Source organism: Lagopus muta, chromosome 16 (assembly GCF_023343835.1).
Source record: "Lagopus muta isolate bLagMut1 chromosome 16, bLagMut1 primary, whole genome shotgun sequence".
In the NCBI taxonomy this organism is placed as follows: domain Eukaryota; kingdom Metazoa; phylum Chordata; class Aves; order Galliformes; family Phasianidae; genus Lagopus; species Lagopus muta.
Genome location: NC_064448.1, coordinates 9,366,075 through 9,384,944, shown reverse-complemented (window position 1 = coordinate 9,384,944; position 18,870 = coordinate 9,366,075). Strand labels below are relative to the sequence as shown.

The 18,870-nt window shown below is 44.1% G+C and overlaps 1 protein-coding gene across 9 annotated transcripts in view; it reads left to right on the top strand.

Moving 5' to 3' along the window:
- The window catches only part of ITCH (itchy E3 ubiquitin protein ligase), a 232,467-nt gene that overhangs the window by 54,544 nt on the left and 159,053 nt on the right, over positions 1 to 18,870 (top strand). Inside the window, exons 19-24 of one of the 9 annotated variants that reach the window (XM_048963532.1) lie at positions 1,501 to 1,641; positions 3,433 to 3,553; positions 4,351 to 4,455; positions 4,642 to 4,738; positions 5,259 to 5,331; positions 5,972 to 8,589. The exons of 6 other annotated variants lie outside the window; for them this stretch is intronic. In XM_048963532.1, the coding sequence (XP_048819489.1) occupies positions 1,501 to 1,641; positions 3,433 to 3,553; positions 4,351 to 4,455; positions 4,642 to 4,738; positions 5,259 to 5,331; positions 5,972 to 6,071 (637 nt within the window). In that variant the 3' untranslated portion in view covers positions 6,072 to 8,589. Of the gene's footprint in view, positions 1 to 1,500; positions 1,661 to 3,432; positions 3,554 to 4,350; positions 4,456 to 4,641; positions 4,739 to 5,258; positions 5,332 to 5,971; positions 8,590 to 14,362; positions 14,523 to 18,870 lie in introns of those variants that run through there. 2 more of the 9 variants (XM_048963523.1, XM_048963531.1) reach the window with 2 other exon arrangements.

The following is an 18,870-nucleotide window of genomic DNA, read 5'->3' as shown; positions in this document are numbered from 1 at the left end:
TTTTATTTTGCCATCCATCAGCTCTCCTGAGATTTCATATTGTATTTTGGAGAGATGAAATTGAGAAGCACCGTTGCATCACAGCACTAAATACGGTAAACACGGTGGTGTTTTCAGTATTGCTGTTTCTATGTTTATAGTTCAGGACGCTTGCATTTTATGTTGGAAGTGTTCATCAAGTGGTGGTTTCACACCAGTTGTCAACAGAACACCACCACCCCGTGCTGTCACTGCCCCTCCTCAAAGGAAGAGGAGGGAGAGAAAATGTGGTTGGAAAATAAATGAATGAAATGCTCATAGGTTGAGACAAGGACAATTTAAAGGAAAAGGAGGAAAAAGAAAAACATCAAGCAAAGGCCATACAAGGGGAGAAAACAATTATTCTCTGCTCGTTATAGAATGGCCTGGGTTGGAAGGGACCTCAAAGTCCATCTGGTTCCAGCTCCACTGCTGCCAGCAGGGTTGCCAACCACTGGATCATCTTGTCCCCATCTAGCATGTCCTTGGACACCCCGAGGGATGGGAGATCCATCAGTATTAAGCAGTGTTTGTCCACCCCTTGGAAAGCAGGACCTCAGTACATGCTGTGCCCCTTCCCCAGCTGTTTGTGCTGTGTGTGGCATCACCTGGTGTGCAGCATCCCTTCCGTCAGTGTAGATCAGTGCCCTGCTGATGGCCCTTCCCCCTCCTCTTGCCCACACCCAGCCTTGCTGGCTCAGGGGCTGCAGAGTTGATGCTGTGCCAGCACTGTTTGGCAGGAGCCAAAACGTGGCTGTGCTACCAGTGCTGCTCTAGCAGCAAGTGCAAAGCACAGCACCGTGTGGCTGCCGTGGGGACAGCAGCCTTGTCCCTGCCAGCCCCAGTACAGCACCCTGCGTATGTGCATCGCTGCTGGGTAGGAGCACTTACCAACGTAGACATTGCAATGTTGCACCTGTTCTTCTGGCTACTGAACCATATAGAGAGAACAGAGATCCCAGCAGTGTTTGTTGCATGAAGGTTCTTCTTACTTCGAAGTCTCTAATGAGAAAATTCCTCTTTCTCAGGAATGCATTATTTTGTTAACTTAGGAGCTTAGGATGTTTTGATACATTTACAAGATAGTCCCATAAATATACTGGAGTTGAAGATAATTCATTAAGCATTCTGAGTCTTTTTCTTCTTATCTGCTATTACTTGGCAAGGCAGCAGGTAATGAAACACAACAATGTCATTATTGAAAGGTTTTTGCATTCCATGGGCATTCGCTTAGAGGCAGTGGGTAGTTTGTCAGCCCAGTGACACATGAATTTAAGGATGCTATTGTACCTAGTGCACAGTTTGCTTATGCACATCAGTGGGGTGAATCTTACAGAACCACAGTTATTGTGTAACATTTCCTTAACTTGATTCTTGAGCTCTAAACAGTTAAGAAAAGTCCTTATATTCTTCATACACATCAATTCTACTGCGTGCATAGTCTGGACCTGGTTATTTATAATCACGTTTTCTTCCTTGCAGAGAGAATGATATTGAAGAATGTGGCTTGGAAATGTTTTTCTCAGTTGACAAAGAAATTCTGGGTGAAATCAAAAGCCATGATTTGAAGCCAAATGGTAGCAACATTCTCGTGACAGAAGAAAACAAAGAAGAATATATTAGGTAAGATTAAGTGAAGATTTTGAAATACTCTTATCTCTCCTGTTTCTTTTATCTCAATCAAGAAAATACTGTCACTATGCAATATGAAGCATTATTGAAATTCTGTCTATGAATAATTACTGATGTTGGCAAAATGTGGCAATCGTTCAGATTCTGCGTTTGGAAGGAAAATATTGGTGGAAATATTTAAAAAAATATATTACTATATATTACTTTTCCCAAAAGATTCAGTTTAGTAGAAGCTCCACTTGTTTTTTTTTTTTCCCAGAGATAATTTAGTTTAGCAGAACATCATGGCAACAAATGTGAATGGTAGTTCCCCATTGCACACATTATTCTTCCCATTTTGCCTTTGTAGACTGCTGATATTCTCTCCAGCCATTTATGCTGTTGCTTGTTTTTAACCAAAGAACATTTTTGGATGCTTTTGTGATAAACTTGAGTTTTTAAAAATGCATCGTTTCGATACTGGTTTCCATGTGAACTGCCCTTACAGTGCTGTTATGTCCTGGCATTTGTAACAAGGCAGCATTGTGAATAATGTGAAGTGTTGTACTGTCGTAAGTGAGGAATTATGATATAGCAGCACCAGAAGGTTTTAAAGCAAGGAAAGGAGCCTACGAGTGATTCCAGAAGAAAACCATGAGCTCAGGTGGTCTGGAGAAAAACTATGAGGTGCCTTGTCTCAAAAGATCCCCTCCTTGCCTCAAAAGATCCCCAGTGAGCAGCAGTGTACAAGCTCTGCTTTAAGGTGTGAACTTCAGCATCGTCTTACACAGAGGATCTGCTCAAAACAAAGAGGAAACAAACAAGAAACCACTGCACACATGGCAGACATGAGATAAATTGAATCAGTAAAATTTTCCTCTTTCTTATGATATGTTGTGTGAAGGCTTTTTGTGGGAAAGGTTTGAGAGATGAGAGAGTAGGAATTGCTTTCATGAGTCGTCCAAGAGCATTTCACAGAAATGGTAACATTTGCAGAAGGAACATATTGGCATTTTGCAGTTGTGCAAAATCCTGATTGGGATGGAGAGTAAGCAGTATCTGCAGAAGACCATTCTCTTCTAGTTTTGAGGAACCCAGGGAGAGCTCGGATTGCAGCCTAAGTAATACTCTTTCTTCTGCCATACTCTGGGTCCTGTGTTACGTTCCCCAGAGTTTCATCTCTCCTTTAGATTCCAGTTCTCCTGACAGGTTAGGCTTGAATTCAGCATAATATCTGCTTCTCCCTGGGTTCAGGTTCTTCGGGTCTCCTGCCTGCTTTTCACCTTTTTGTTAATGGAGAGTGGAGTTTCTACCACAGAGCAAAGTTTCATGATTAACAGAAACAAATATGGAACTTTCCAAATGGACATAGTCGTTTCTTGGTAAGCTAGCAGTCCTACTTATCTTCACCAGTACACCTGACCTAGATTTTACCTTGTCATGGATAATGACTGAGATTTCTGGGGACAATATTAGATGAATCTAGCTCTGCCTTTTTTTTCCTTCTCCAAATACCTAGGGACTGCTGTGCTCTCATTAATATAATCAGTGAGTAGATGCTGCCTCCTGTTTGAGCTTAAAATGCTTTCCATAGCAGTGGTTGGAAACATAGGGTTTTAACTCAAAACTGTTGGCACAGAGTGAAGGCTGCAGGTGCAGTTGTACAGTGCTCTATCCCTGGAACTTCCCAGACTTTACGTCACTTTTCTTCACATCACTTACGGTTCATTTCAGAATAAACTAACAAAGATTAACTTGGGTTGGCATAGCCCATTGTAAATTATCCTCCTGTATCTTCTACAGGCTGGTAGCAGAATGGAGACTTTCCCGAGGTGTTGAGGAACAGACACAAGCTTTTTTTGAAGGCTTCAATGAAATCCTGCCACAGCAGTATCTGCAGTATTTCGATGCTAAGGAACTGGAGGTAAAGGATTCTTTGACTATTGCCAGATCCAGGCTGTGACACGTAGTACTTAAATTTCAGTCAGTGTCTGAAGAACAGAGTTCGTGAAGGCTGACAGTTCTGTTTTGAGAATGTGTGAGAGAAGCCTCACGTGTTGGTGAGTGTTTGGTGACTGTTTGGTGACTGTTTGGTGACTGTTTGGTGACTGTTTGGTGACTGTTTGGTGACTGTTTGGTGACTGTTTGGTGACTGTTTGGTGACTGTTTGGTGACTGTTTGGTGACTGTTTGGTGAGTGTGTTCTTCTTCACTTTCTTCTTCACAACCGACACGTTTCCAGCGCAGAGATTCTGCCAGTATAAACTTTTTGACTGATTGCTTTTGAAATCCTTGACAGTGAGTTTTGCTTGTGTTTAAAGAATGAGTAATTTGAAAGAAAGGGAGGTAAAAAGCCAATATCAGTGGATGATCACATTACTGCGTGGACCAGGTTTTAGCTACTTTTGGTCTCTCAAAATTATACTCTGAAGCAAAACATCATTTCTGCACGGAATTGTATGGTTAGGCAGTGATGAAGTATACATTCCTGGCTTGAATGTCTAAATACAAACATTTTCACAAATGGCTTTTCTATTCTGTGCTCTCTCCAAATTCTGTTCGTGAGTGGTTGTTATTATTTGCTGTGAAGTTTACAATTCAAAATGAGAACGCTGTGATTGTAGGTGCTTTGAAGTACAATAGAGTTTGAGTACAGTACTCTGCTGTAGAAGCAAAGCAGTAGCTTGTAGTTTCATGTTTTTATCCTTTTTCTCCCCTCAAGGTGCTCCTGTGTGGAATGCAGGAAATTGATTTAAACGACTGGCAGAGGCATACCATCTACAGGCATTATACCAGAACCAGCAGACAGATACTGTGGTTCTGGCAGGTTTGTAGACTGCTTTTTTCCTCAGAAGAGCACAGCAACAGCTTAGTGAGCAACAGTCAGAATTACTCAACAAATTTGTAGTGTGTAAATATAAATTATTGCTGCTAATCCAGCTATTCTAGGGGTGATGATGAAGTGAAAATGTAAATAATAAATTTTACATCAATGTTAATTATTATTTTTCAGTTTGTAAAAGAAATAGATAACGAAAAGAGAATGAGACTTCTACAGTTCGTTACTGGAACATGCAGATTACCAGTGGGAGGATTTGCTGACCTCATGGGTAACAAGCCCTCTTTAATGCATTTTGTACCTCTATTAATTCCTTTCTTTAATAAGGACCAACCTGTATATGTAAGGATGTTTTTTATGAATGTATATTGACTCTTCTTCCTAAGTCTTGCGTACTGCCAGAGCTGTGACAGAAAAAGGGACGGGGGAGTGTTCACGCCTTCCATCAGTGATTTGACAGATGGTTTGGACGTGGTCCTGGTAGGACAGCCTGCTCTGGGTATCCCTGCCTGATCAGAGTGGAAGGACCAGGAAAAGTCCAGAGATTCCTTCCAGTCCCAAAGCAATTGTGTGATTCAGTGATTGAGTTTCTTTCAGAACCACTTCATATTTCTGCATTTTTCTACGTGGGTTTCTTCAGAGAGATGTAGGGAAAGGCAGATGTCTTTGGTCTCTGCAAGCAGTTAAAATCTTGCTTTCTCTTCAAGCCTTTCACACTCAGTTGTCGTGTATTACTACTGATACAGGTAGGCAGCTAGACCTGAGACTTAATTATTTGATTTTTTTTACAGGGAGCAATGGGCCCCAAAAATTTTGTATTGAGAAAGTTGGGAAGGAAAACTGGTTACCTAGAAGTCACACCTGGTAAGTAGATAGGATAAAATTCTGTTATGGTTCTGTTTTTACTGATGACAATCTACTTTGAGATTTCAGAAAGTGGGTAATATATGAAAGTGGCTGAGATTGTGTGAAAGCAAAACACTGGGTTATGCCAGTAAGCTTTGTTGAGTAATAGTTGAACTTCTGAAAAACAGTTTTGTTGTGGAGCTGATTCCATTGTGAATGCCATGGATTTGCACACTACTGACAAGAAAAAATGTAGTAAGTGGCACTTTTTTCCCAGGAGTTTGGGATTGATCTATCTTGGCACTGAAAACAAATAGGCACACTCGTGCTCCCTGTTCGCTAGAGAAATTGCAGCTTCTGCTCAGTTTCTCAATTACACTGGTGCTTTGTGAAAAAGCTCAAATTTTAAATTTCAAATACAAAAGAGAGATGAAGTGAGGCTTCTTACTCAGTGCATCACCATTTCTGGGAAATTATTGTTAGAGTGCTTGTGCTTTAACTCTACTTTCACAGATAAATGCACATGAAGGTACAGCTGTGTTAGAGGGTATAAATCCAGTTATCCCTCTGAACAGGAAAGTTGATATGCCTGTGTTCCTAATGGCTTTTTGGTGGTTTAAATAATTCCACAATAATTCAGGTTTTCCTTTGTTTTCAGTTTCAATCGCCTAGACCTTCCACCCTATAAGAATTACGAGCAGTTGAAGGAGAAGCTGTTATTTGCAATTGAAGAAACAGAAGGATTTGGACAGGAATAGCTGTGATTTGCACCTTGAAGAATGTGAACTCCACACGATGTTCTTCTTCACTTCTTCTGCTTGTTGCACACTTCATTGTAAAGTAGACTTGACTTGGATTTATTTAACAACACTAGTGTGTAAGTCAATGGATGTTATCCTGAGGTTTTATCCACGTTAACTCTGGATTTCTACTGAGCACTTTCAGAAATCAAAAGAGCGATCAGATATGGCTACAAAGGAGTTATGACCCAAGTAGAGATTTAATACAGCTTTGGGCTCTGCTTTGTTTTACCTTTCATTACTTAGAATGTGTCCTTAATGACTGACAGGTTTTTTAAAATAGTTTTGTCTTTCCTTTTTAGTAGCATATTTTGCTACTGATGTACTGGGAAGTTCATTAGTAGCTGCAATGCTGCAGCAACATCATAACCTCTTTACAGCAGTGTTATTAGAGCCGACTTGTGACCGTCCTCTGCCTACTGTGAGCAAATTCATCGCTTAAGCTATTTTTTTAACTCAAGTGTGGCTGGACTGTTTTTCCTTGCCCGGAGTCTGCTCACATGCCAGTGGGACTCAGACTGCTGTTAAGGGGATGTCAAACTGTGGCACAAATCCAGGGCGTAGCTTTGTGTTGTTTTTCTCACAGTCTTGCGAATTTCAGCAAAATAAACGTCTGCCCAAAGTTGCTGGAACGTTTGCTTGTGCCCTCCGAAGAGTTCTGATCTTTTTCTGTGTAACACATCTAACTTCTACAACTGTGTTAACGCTGTGCTTCTTCCCTTGTTTTGCAAAAGACGAGACCGCCTGGGATTGCACTGATTCAATGCAGATTCCCATTTGCAGACTGATGTTTCTTGTGGGAAGTGTTAATGGACATTATACTCAGTGTTATTCTTCCATGTTGCAGTCAGTTTTCTCTGAAGACTTTGTTGGTTTCTCAGGAAGAGGTACAAAATAGCTGGATTTTAAAGATGATAATACTTATCATTTTTGGTGAGGAACTGGTAATGCCACATTAGCTAAGATCAGAGGACTTGGAAGTTTATCCACGGATTCCAGACTTTTGACATGTTGGAGCATCAGAAAACAGTTCTATAAAGATTAGAACAAGTTCTTGGGGAAGATTTCTATGCTAGGTCACCCTAAGCTGCTCACACAGCTAGTAACTTTTGTAATATGTCCTTACTGGATTTATAGCATCTTTTGCTTCCTTTTAGAATCTGTTAATATTCAGTTCTCTTCTGGTTTACAGTGACATTTTATTGCTCCTTTAGACTGAATGCACTTTTCAGGTATGGTCAGCTCCTTCCTTATCTGAAGGGAGGAAAGGAAACTTCTGTGAGTCGATGTGGCTGTTAGCCGTAGTCAGAAACGTGGCACTTGAAGTAGCACAGGTTAAAGCATAACCGTAGCTCAGAGCACTGGGACAGCAGCAGCTGTTCTGAAGAGGCTTCTTATGCTGGAGCTGAACCAGGACAACAGGAAACTAGAACCGAACCTCCAGTCTTGAAGAGAGCATTTCCTTCCTTCTGTCTGAACTGCCAGAGGGAAAATCTGATTCAGGCCTTTTAAGAACCAAGGCATGACAGTTTTAACTGACTTTCTGAAAGAGTTTTTCAAGTTGAGGTGATACATGCTCACTGGAAAGAAGAATAATAAGACCTTAGAGAAAATGCCTCCTTTTGTCATGTGTATTCTAGCAAGAGCAGTGGGAAAGAGTTTCTGATGATACAGGGATTATCCTCTTTCACCTTTTCACTGGCGGTGAAAGCTAGCCTTGCTCCACAGTTTTACTAGGAGGAAAATCTGCCAATTTCAAGACATTTGATGGCTATTTTACCGTATACAGCTCACAAGGAGAAGAAAAAAGCCTTATAAATATTCTGTTTATGTTAATTCTTACAGTGAAATCTAGTTATCTAACATATTTACAAGAGAGATTGAATTCAACAGGATAATGCAAAATTAAGCTACGAAACATAGTTTGTGTTCTGCATAATGATTTATGGTTCATGTAGGGAAGCTAGAAATGTTGGTAATGTATAAATATCACCCAAAAGGCTTTCAGCCCTATATTTTTAAAATAAAAAATAGTTATAATTGAAATAGCCTTAGCCCTAGTTCTATAGGGTATGGCTGTTTAATATTTTTATGGTTGAAATGTTTAGTTCAGGAAAAAGGTAAATGCTTGTATATATTTTTGCAGTCTCGGATTCCACTTGCTCCATTTTTTCTTTCTTTAATTTAAGTGGCATGTTTGTGTCTTTCCTGCTGTATTAGGATGGGGAGAGGGGGCTGGATATCCCAAGCACCAGAAATGATTTTAGAGTACTGCAAACAAAGAATCAGCTGGGAGAAAAAGTCTGTGAAACGTTGTATTTGGCCAATAATTAAAGTAAGCTAGTACTAGCTTGATGAATTGGCAATGTTCTTCAAGTCTGAGCTAAAGTTTACTTAAACCTTTTACTTTGTAAGCTAACAAACCTGTTCATTTTTTATAGCGTGTTCTGTAGAAATAAAAAGTTGTCAATATGAACCAGCGGTGCACTTTTCTGTTCTTTATGGGGATGTGGTGGAAACATCTCGTGGATGACCCACAGCATCTGCTATCCCACGTAACATTGGGCTTCCAGCAGAGGTGAATGAATTTGTCTCCCACTGCTCCTCCCACCACTGCTTGAGCAGCCTGAGCTGTGTGAATTGATACTGCGTAACAAATGCGTGCTCATATGTTGCTGCCAATTAATCCTAATTTTCAAGCATTAAAATAACTTCTATTTAGAATTTTGCCTTATGAGAATGACATGAAAAAATGAACGGAATGCTGAGCTGCTGATCTAAAGTAACAAAGCCTTATTGCTCCAGTAGCTCAGGAAGCGTTTGTGTATGAAACTGCGCAGTAAATGCGCCGTGTCTTCATCTGATCTAGCACTGAAGCTTGTATTTTAATGCATTTGTTTGTGTTCCAGAAAAAGAACTCTGAACAAAAAAACCTGTTTAATTTTTCTTGTTTGCGTTATCACTACATGCTGCACTGAATTTGTGATTTCAACTCTTTGTTCTATTGGTATCTCCAGCCCCCTTTCTTGCGGGTGTCTTTTTAATTTTCTTCAAGAATCATTGTCTGTGTATATATGCTCTAGTGAACTAGGACATAAATGGGATCAGCAGCACTGGATTGTAAAATACTGTACTGAAATTCATTGTCGAAATTTCCTTGTATTGTAATTTCAAATACTCAGGTAACTGTAACAGTATCTCAGTAAGTCAAATACTTTTATAAAAGGACTTAAAGAGATGGTAGTCCTGTTGTTGTTCCTTCTGTGTTACGAAGCAGCAGCGTAGAAATGAATGATTTAGCTGCTCCTGGGGCTTGGAAGTGGGCTGGGATGGCACGTTTTCAGATTTTGCCTCATGGGGACGTGAGTGGGCGTTGGGCCCGAGCCCACTGCTGTTTGTCACAGCACAGGGGCTGCGGGGGACGCCGGCAGCGCAGAGCAGGGAAAGCCAGGCTGTGTGTTGGCATGAAATCTTCCCTCTGTACAAACGTAGCTGCTGAGGTTTTCCCCCAGGTCTTTGTGCACTTGGATAATAAGGCTCTGCAGCAAAAGCAGCCGGGCACTCCTGATACTTGGGGCTCAGGAAAGGGCCAGAAGAAAGGGGGTGGCCAGCAGGGACAGGGAGGTGATCGTCCCCCTCCCCTCTGCTCTTGTGAGGCCCCATCTGCAGTGCTGCGTCCAGGTGTGGAGCCCCAGTCCGAGAAAGACAGAGAGGAGAGCCACAGAGATGAGCAGGGGACTGGAGCAGCTCCCTACAAAGACAGGCTGAGGGAGCTGGGCTTGTTCAGCCTGGAGAAAAGAAGGCTATTGGGTGATCTCATTGCAGCCTTCAGTACCTAAAGGGAACTTAGAAACAGGAGGGGAATCTTTGAAAGGGTTGATAACAGCAGGACAAGGGGAAATGGTTTGAAGTTGAGGGAGGGAAGATTGAGGTTGGATGTCAGGGGGAAATTCTTTCCTATGAGAGTGGTGAGGTGCTGGAACAGCTGCCCAGAGAGGCTGTGGATGCCCCGTCCGTCCCTGGAGGTGTTCAAGGCCGGGTTGGATGGGGCCCTGGGCAGCCTGGGCTGCTGTGAAATGGGGAGGTTGGTGGCCCTGCGTGTGGCAGGGGGCTGGAGCTTCATGATCCTTGAGGTCCCTTCCAACCCTGGCCATTCTGTGATTCTTGAGTGAAGGGCAAACCAAATCTGAGTCTGGTAAGAGCACAAAACAATGAAATGCAGCACAAGTTATTTATTGCCTGCGTAGATGATCTTGATGCAACTCCATTTCAGAGCTGGATAAAGAGCGTGGAGAGAAAGGGAAAGGAGGGGAGGAGAGGGCAAGGGAGGGGAAGGAAGGAAGGAAGGGAAGGAAAAGGGAACTGTGAAGGGGAAGAGAAGGAAGAGAAAAGGAAAGGAAAAGCCAAGAGAAGAAAGGAATAGAAAGGAAAAGCAAGGAAAAGGAAAGAGAAGAGAGAGAAGGGAAAGGAAAAAGGGGAGGAAGGAGAAGGAGAGAAGGAGGAGGAGAAAAGTCGCACGGCTCCGGCGCCGTCCGAGAGGAATCCGGCCGCCGCCCCACTCCACCCTCAGGCCCCGGCCGCCCGCAGGCGCCCTCAGCAACGTGACGCCGCAGGCGGTTGCTAGGGCCCGGGACGGAAGTGCTTCCTGCCGGCGGAGAGCACTTCCGGGGCAGCGCGGCGCGGGAGCGGTGAGCGGTGAGCGGGGCTGGCAGGAGCGGATCCGTGCCGGGAAGCGGGTCGGGCCTCGGCGCGGGGGCATCGAGGGGCTGTCGGGAGAGGAGCTCGAGGCGCCGCCGGCAGCCAGAGGCGGGTCCCGGCTCGCGGCTTTGCGGGCCGCGCGGCCTCGCAAGAGCTGCGGGTGCCGGAGCGCAGCCCGGGGCGAACGGGGCGGCTCCCGGGCGGCGGCAGCGCCGCGCTCCGTCGCGCGGTGGGAGCCGTCGCGCTGCGATCCGATGCCGTCGCTCTTCGTTTGGCCGTGGCGGGGAAGCCGGCGTCTCGCTCGCTCTCGCTGAGCGTCGTTTGCGTGGCGGCGGTCCTTGGAGATGGCGGCGGGGAAGCGCGGGGCTCCGTCCGGATGGCGAGTTTGGCTTTTGGCCTCGCTCGGTGGAGTTTTGCTTTCGGCCCGGAGTGCGCCGGCAGGAGGCTGTGGATGGCGGGGCCTGATGGTGCGGCAAGGATGGCGACGGGGTCGTGTGGCTGCGGCGTCGGCCGGCCGGCCGGAAAAGCCTGGCTGGAGGCCGATTCCTTTTCTGATTGCCTTTTCTGATGCGTTGTTGTGCGTTGGTGTTTCAGGTGTGTGAATGAGGACTCCCCGCTGGAATTTGTGCCGAGCAAAGCTGGACGAGGAGTGGATCCACGCGCCTGGTGCCCTGTTTGAGTGGGGGAGGAGCGGGCACGGCTGAAGGTTTGTCCCTGGCTCCGGATGTCAGTGAGCGGGACGAGTGCGGGCTGAAGTTGTGTGTGATTCTGTTTGTTGCTTGGGAAGGGCTGCCCTGAGAGATTGGTGGGAGGGAGGGCGGGCGGGCGAGGGAGATGTGAAAGCGGCGAGCAGTCAGGAGCGCGTGGCGTCTCTGCCCGCTTTGGTGGCGCTGTTTGTAGTCTTTGGGCGCACAGTGAGGCTGTGTCCAGCGTCCCAATTCAAAGGCAGGATTGGATCCAGTTGCGGCCCATCCGTCCCATGCAAACGCTTCTCTGAGCTGGTCCTCTGATACTAAAGGGGAAAAACAGGGATTTCTGGCACAAAAAGCCATATTTATGGGAAACAAGCCAGATTTAAAGGAAAAACAGTGATTTCTAGGAGAAAAAGCCGTATTTCATGGGGAAAAAACACAGATTTAATGGAAAAACAGGGATTTCTGGGAGCAAACCCCAGATTTAAGGGGAAAAACCCCAGATTTAAGGGGAAAAACAGGGAGTTCTGGGAGAAAACCCCAGATTTAAGGGAAGCAATAAGGATTTCTAGCAGAAAAAGCCATATTTAAGGGGAAAAACCCGAGATTTAATAAGATAAACAGGGATTTCTAGCAGAAAAAGCCATATATAATGGTAAAAACCCGAGATTGAAGGGGAAAAAGAGGGAATACTAGCAGAAAAATCCATATTTAAGGGGAAAAACCCTAGATTTAAGAAGAAATGGAAGCTGGAGCTTCTTTCTCCCCGCAGGCAGGCGCCGTCAGGTCCACTCTGGAGCGCAACATTGTTTGCGCCGACCTCAGGAGATCCCTGAGCGTGCCCTGAGTGTTGTGTGCTGCGTGGCCCAGCCCCAGAAGGGGATTCCCACGTTGCAGGAGTGAGAGGATGAAGGAGGCCGAGGGCCCTTTTCTCGGGGCCGGCTCCTGTGTGGCCTCTTGCTTTCCGGAGAGAAGGGCTGCCCGCTGGGCACAGGGAGCGCCTTCTAGCTGGCGTCCGGTGCCCTGTCCTGCAGCCCCCTCCTCATGCTATGTGGAACGCCATTGCCAGCAGTGCGGCTGCCATTTTAGAACCTTCGCCGCATCACAGCCGTCACCTTGGTCACCGCTGCCCCGGCCAACGCACTCGCTCTGAGAGCTCTGACAGCCATGGCTGGAGCGAAGAGAGCGAGGGGCGATGCTTGCCCTCTTTTAAATGGGAAGAGGGAGCTTGGCTTCCCAGAAGCAAAGAGGAGGAGGGGGGCCGCCCTTAAGATCAAGCGGAGGAGGGGGCAGCGATTCCGTTTCCGTCGCGCCTGGACCAGCGCTGTGACCACCTCCGTGGAGCCCATGGAGGTGGATCCACCTCCGGAAGAGCCCATGGAGGTGGATCCACCTCTGGATGAGCCCATGGAGGTGGATCCACCTCCAGATGAGCCCATGGAGGTGGATCCGCCTGCGGCACAGCTGGCCTGGCACCACACCACCGTGCCAGGCCCCGCATCGGCGCCGTCCCACCGCCGCTGGTCCAGGCGCTCGGCTCCCTACCCGCTGCGCGGCCCCCGCCCCCAGCATTAGCTGGGTGGCATGAGTTTCCATCAGCTCCTCCTCCGAGCCTCCTGGGGAGCCAAGTTCTCCTCTTCCCATTTAAATGCTGCAGGAGTTACAGTTTAGTTCTTGTTGTTGTTGTTGATTTTAGTGGTTAGTGTTAGTGTTAGGAGTAGGTTATTGTTCGTATGTTAGAGTTAGGCATAGGTTACTCGTAGTCTTTTAGTGTTAGGCATAGGTTCCTGTTCTTATGTTAGAGTTAGGCATAGGTTACTTGTAGTCTTTTAGTGTTAGGCATAGGTTCCTGTTCATACTTGTCAGTTAGGGGTAGATTGCTGGTGTCGAGTGGCAGTGAGCAGCGCTCACTCGGTAAGCACACGCCTGATTGATCATCGGAAGACATGAGTGCGAGTGCCGTGAGCACGGAGGCCCGATGGCATCTTGGATGGATTGAATTTCCAGCTTGTGACTTTTGTGTTGCAGACCGTCGAGGAGCAGAGTGTGAGTGGCTGCGCCGTTGCGTTGGGCCCCAGGAGAACAGTGTGTGAGTGTGTGTCGAGCATCCTGCGTGGCCGTTGCCAGGTAGGTGTGCCTTCCTTTGCAGTAAGCAGTGCTTAGGCGTGAGCCCAGCTCATCGCCCTGTCCTCAGCAGATGGGCTTTCTGCGTGCTTTATTGCTGTGCTTGGTGCCGTACGGCACAGCTGCTGGGTAGGAGCACTTACCAACGTAGACATTGCAATGTTGCACCTGTTCTTCTGGCTACTGAACCATATAGAGAGAACAGAGATCCCAGCAGTGTTTGTTGCATGAAGGTTCTTCTTCCTTCGAAGTCTCTAATGAGAAAATTCCTCTTTCTCAGGAATGCATTATTTTGTTAACTTAGGAGCTTAGGATGTTTTGATACGTTTACAAGATAGTCCCATAAATATACTGGAGTTGAAGATAATTCATTAAGCATTCTGAGTCTTTTTCTTCTTATCTGCTATTACTTGGCAAGGCAGCAGGTAATGAAACACAACAATGTCATTATTGAAAGGTTTTTGCATTCCATGGGCATTCCGCTTAGAGGCAGTGGGTAGTTTGTCAGCCCAGTGACACGTGAATTTAAGGATGCTATTGTACCTAGTGCACAGTTTGCTTATGCACATCAGTGGGGTGAATCTTACAGAACCACAGTTATTGTGTAACATTTCCTTAACTTGATTCTTGAGCTCTAAACAGTTAAGAAAAGTCCTTATATTCTTCATACACATCAATTCTACTGCGTGCACGGTCTGGACCTGGTTATTTATAATCACGTTTTCTTCCTTGCAGAGAGAATGATATTGAAGAATGTGGCTTGGAAATGTTTTTCTCAGTTGACAAAGAAATTCTGGGTGAAATCAAAAGCCATGATTTGAAGCCAAATGGTAGCAACATTCTCGTGACAGAAGAAAACAAAGAAGAATATATTAGGTAAGATTAAGTGAAGATTTTGAAATACTCTTATCTCTCCTGTTTCTTTTATCTCAATCAAGAAAATACTGTCACTATGCAATATGAAGCATTATTGAAATTCTGTCTATGAATAATTACTGATGTTGGCAAAATGTGGCAATCGTTCAGATTCTGCGTTTGGAAGGAAAATATTGGTGGAAATATTTAAAAAAATATATTACTATATATTACTTTTCCCAAAAGATTCAGTTTAGTAGAAGCTCCACTTGTTTTTTTTTTTTTCCCAGAGATAATTTAGCTTAGCAGAACATCATGGCAACAAATGTGAATGGTAGTTCCCCATTGCACACATTATTCTTCACATTTTGCCTTTGTAGACTGCTGATATTCTCTCCAGCCATTTATGCTGTTGCTTGTTTTTAACCAAAGAACATTTTTGGATGCTTTTGTGATAAACTTGAGTTTTTAAAAATGCATCGTTTCGATACTGGTTTCCATGTGAACTGCCCTTACAGTGCTGTTATGTCCTGGCATTTGTAACAAGGCAGCATTGTGAATAATGTGAAGTGTTGTACTGTCGTAAATGAGGAATTATGATATAGCAGCACCAGAAGGTTTTAAAGCAAGGAAAGGAGCCTACGAGTGATTCCAGAAGAAAACCATGAGCTCAGGTGGTCTGGAGAAAAACTATGAGGTGCCTTGTCTCAAAAGATCCCCTCCTTGCCTCAAAATATCCCCAGTGAGCAGCAGTGTACAAGCTCTGCTTTAAGGTGTGAACTTCAGCATCGTCTTACACAGAGGATCTGCTCAAAACAAAGAGGAAACAAACAAGAAACCACTGCACACATGGCAGACATGAGATAAATTGAATCAGTAAAATTTTCCTCTTTCTTATGATATGTTGTGTGAAGGCTTTTTGTGGGAAAGGTTTGAGAGATGAGAGAGTAGGAATTGCTTTCATGAGTCGTCCAAGAGCATTTCACAGAAATTGTAACATTTGCAGAAGGAACATATTGGCATTTTGCAGTTGTGCAAAATCCTGATTGGGATGGAGAGTAAGCAGTATCTGCAGAAGACCATTCTCTTCTAGTTTTGAGGAACCCAGGGAGAGCTCGGATTGCAGCCTAAGTAATACTCTTTCTTCTGCCATACTCTGGGTCCTGTGTTACGTTCCCCAGAGTTTCATCTCTCCTTTAGATTCCAGTTCTCCTGACAGGTTAGGCTTGAATTCAGCATAATATCTGCTTCTCCCTGGGTTCAGGTTCTTCGGGTCTCCTGCCTGCTTTTCACCTTTTTGTTAATGGAGAGTGGAGTTTCTACCACAGAGCAAAGTTTCATGATTAACAGAAACAAATATGGAACTTTCCAAATGGACATAGTCGTTTCTTGGTAAGCTAGCAGTCCTACTTATCTTCACCAGTACACCTGACCTAGATTTTACCTTGTCATGGATAATGACTGAGATTTCTGGGGACAATATTAGATGAATCTAGCTCTGCCTTTTTTTTCCTTCTCCAAATACCTAGGGACTGCTGTGCTCTCATTAATATCATCAGTGAGTAGATGCTGCCTCCTGTTTGAGCTTAAAATGCTTTCCATAGCAGTGGTTGGAAACATAGGGTTTTAACTCAGAACTGTTGGCACAGAGTGAAGGCTGCAGGTGCAGTTGTACAGTGCTCTATCCCTGGAACTTCCCAGACTTTACGTCACTTTTCTTCACATCACTTACGGTTCATTTCAGAATAAACTAACAAAGATTAACTTGGGTTGGCATAGCCCATTGTAAATTATCCTCCTGTATCTTCTACAGGCTGGTAGCAGAATGGAGACTTTCCCGAGGTGTTGAGGAACAGACACAAGCTTTTTTTGAAGGCTTCAATGAAATCCTGCCACAGCAGTATCTGCAGTATTTCGATGCTAAGGAACTGGAGGTAAAGGATTCTTTGACTATTGCCAGATCCAGGCTGTGACACGTAGTACTTAAATTTCAGTCAGTGTCTGAAGAACAGAGTTCGTGAAGGCTGACAGTTCTGTTTGGAGAATGTGTGAGAGAAGCCTCACGTGTTGGTGAGTGTTTGGTGAGTGTTTGGTGAGTGTTTGGTGAGTGTTTGGTGAGTGTTTGGTGAGTGTTTGGTGAGTGTTTGGTGAGTGTTTGGTGACTGTTTGGTGACTGTTTGGTGACTGTTTGGTGACTGTTTGGTGACTGTTTGGTGACTGTTTGGTGACTGTTTGGTGAGTGTGTTCTTCTTCACTTTCTTCTTCACAACCGACACGTTTCCAGCGCAGAGATTCTGCCAGTATAAACTTTTTGACTGATTGCTTTTGAAATCCTTGACAGTGAGTTTTGCTTGTGTTTAAAGAATGAGTAATTTGAAAGAAAGGGAGGTAAAAAGCCAATATCAGTGGATGATCACATTACTGCGTGGACCAGGTTTTAGCTACTTTTGGTCTCTCAAAATTATACTCTGAAGCAAAACATCATTTCTGCACGGAATTGTATGGTTAGGCAGTGATGAAGTATACATTCCTGGCTTGAATGTCTAAATACAAACATTTTCACAAATGGCTTTTCTATTCTGTGCTCTCTCCAAATTCAACAAAGTGGTTGTTATTATTTGCTGTGGAAGTTGTGAAGTTTACAATTCAAAATGAGAACGCTGTGATTGTAGGTGCTTTGAAGTACAATAGAGTTTGAGTACAGTACTCTGCTGTAGAAGCAAAGCAGTAGCTTGTAGTTTCATGTTTTTATCCTTTTTCTCCCCTCAAGGTGCTCCTGTGTGGAATGCAGGAAATTGATTGAAACGACTGGCAGAGGCATACCATCTACAGGCATTATACCAGAACCAGCAGACAGATACTGTGGTTCTGGCAGGTTTGTAGACTGCTTTTTTCCTCAGAAGAGCACAGCAACAGCTTAGTGAGCAACAGTCAGAATTACTCAACAAATTTGTAGTGTGTAAATATAAATTATTGCTGCTAATCCAGCTATTCTAGGGGTGATGATGAAGTGAAAATGTAAATAATAAATTTTACATCAATGTTAATTATTATTTTTCAGTTTGTAAAAGAAATAGATAACGAAAAGAGAATGAGACTTCTACAGTTCGTTACTGGAACATGCAGATTACCAGTGGGAGGATTTGCTGACCTCATGGGTAACAAGCCCTCTTTAATGCATTTTGTACCTCTATTAATTCCTTTCTTTAATAAGGACCAACCTGTATATGTAAGGATGTTTTTGATGAATGTATATTGACTCTTCTTCCTAAGTCTTGCGTACTGCCAGAGCTGTGACAGAAAAAGGGACGGGGGAGTGTTCACGCCTTCCATCAGTGATTTGACAGATGGTTTGGACGTGGTCCTGGTAGGACAGCCTGCTCTGGGTATCCCTGCCTGATCAGAGTGGAAGGACCAGGAAAAGTCCAGAGATTCCTTCCAGTCCCAAAGCAATTGTGTGATTCAGTGATTGAGTTTCTTTCAGAACCACTTCATATTTCTGCATTTTTCTACGTGGGTTTCTTCAGAGAGATGTAGGGAAAGGCAGATGTCTTTGGTCTCTGCAAGCAGTTAAAATCTTGCTTTCTCTTCAAGCCTTTCACACTCAGTTGTCGTGTATTACTACTGATACAGGTAGGCAGCTAGACCTGAGACTTAATTATTTGATTTTTTTTACAGGGAGCAATGGACCCCAAAAATTTTGTATTGAGAAAGTTGGGAAGGAAAACTGGTTACCTAGAAGTCACACCTGGTAAGTAGATAGGATAAAATTCTGTTATGGTTCTGTTTTTACTGATGACAATCTACTTGGAGATTTCAGAAAGTGGGTAATATATGAAAGTGGCTGAGATTGTGTGAAAGCAAAACACTGGGTTATGCCAGTAAGCTTTGTTGAGTAATAGTTGAACTTCTGAAAAACAGTTTTGTTGTGGAGCTGATTCCATTGTGAATGCCATGGATTTGCACACTACTGACAAGAAAAAATGTAGTAAGTGGCACTTTTTTCCCAGGAGTTTGGGATTGATCTATCTTGGCACTGAAAACAAATAGGCACACTCGTGCTCCCTGTTCGCTAGAGAAATTGCAGCTTCTGCTCAGTTTCTCAATTACACTGGTGCTTTGTGAAAAAGCTCAAATTTTAAATTTCAAATACAAAAGAGAGATGAAGTGAGGCTTCTTACTCAGTGCATCACCATTTCTGGGAAATTATTGTTAGAGTGCTTGTGCTTTAACTCTACTTTCACAGATAAATGCACATGAAGGTACAGCTGTGTTAGAGGGTATAAATCCAGTTATCCCTCTGAACAGGAAAGTTGATATGCCTGTGTTCCTAATGGCTTTTTGGTGGTTTAAATAATTCCACAATAATTCAGGTTTTCCTTTGTTTT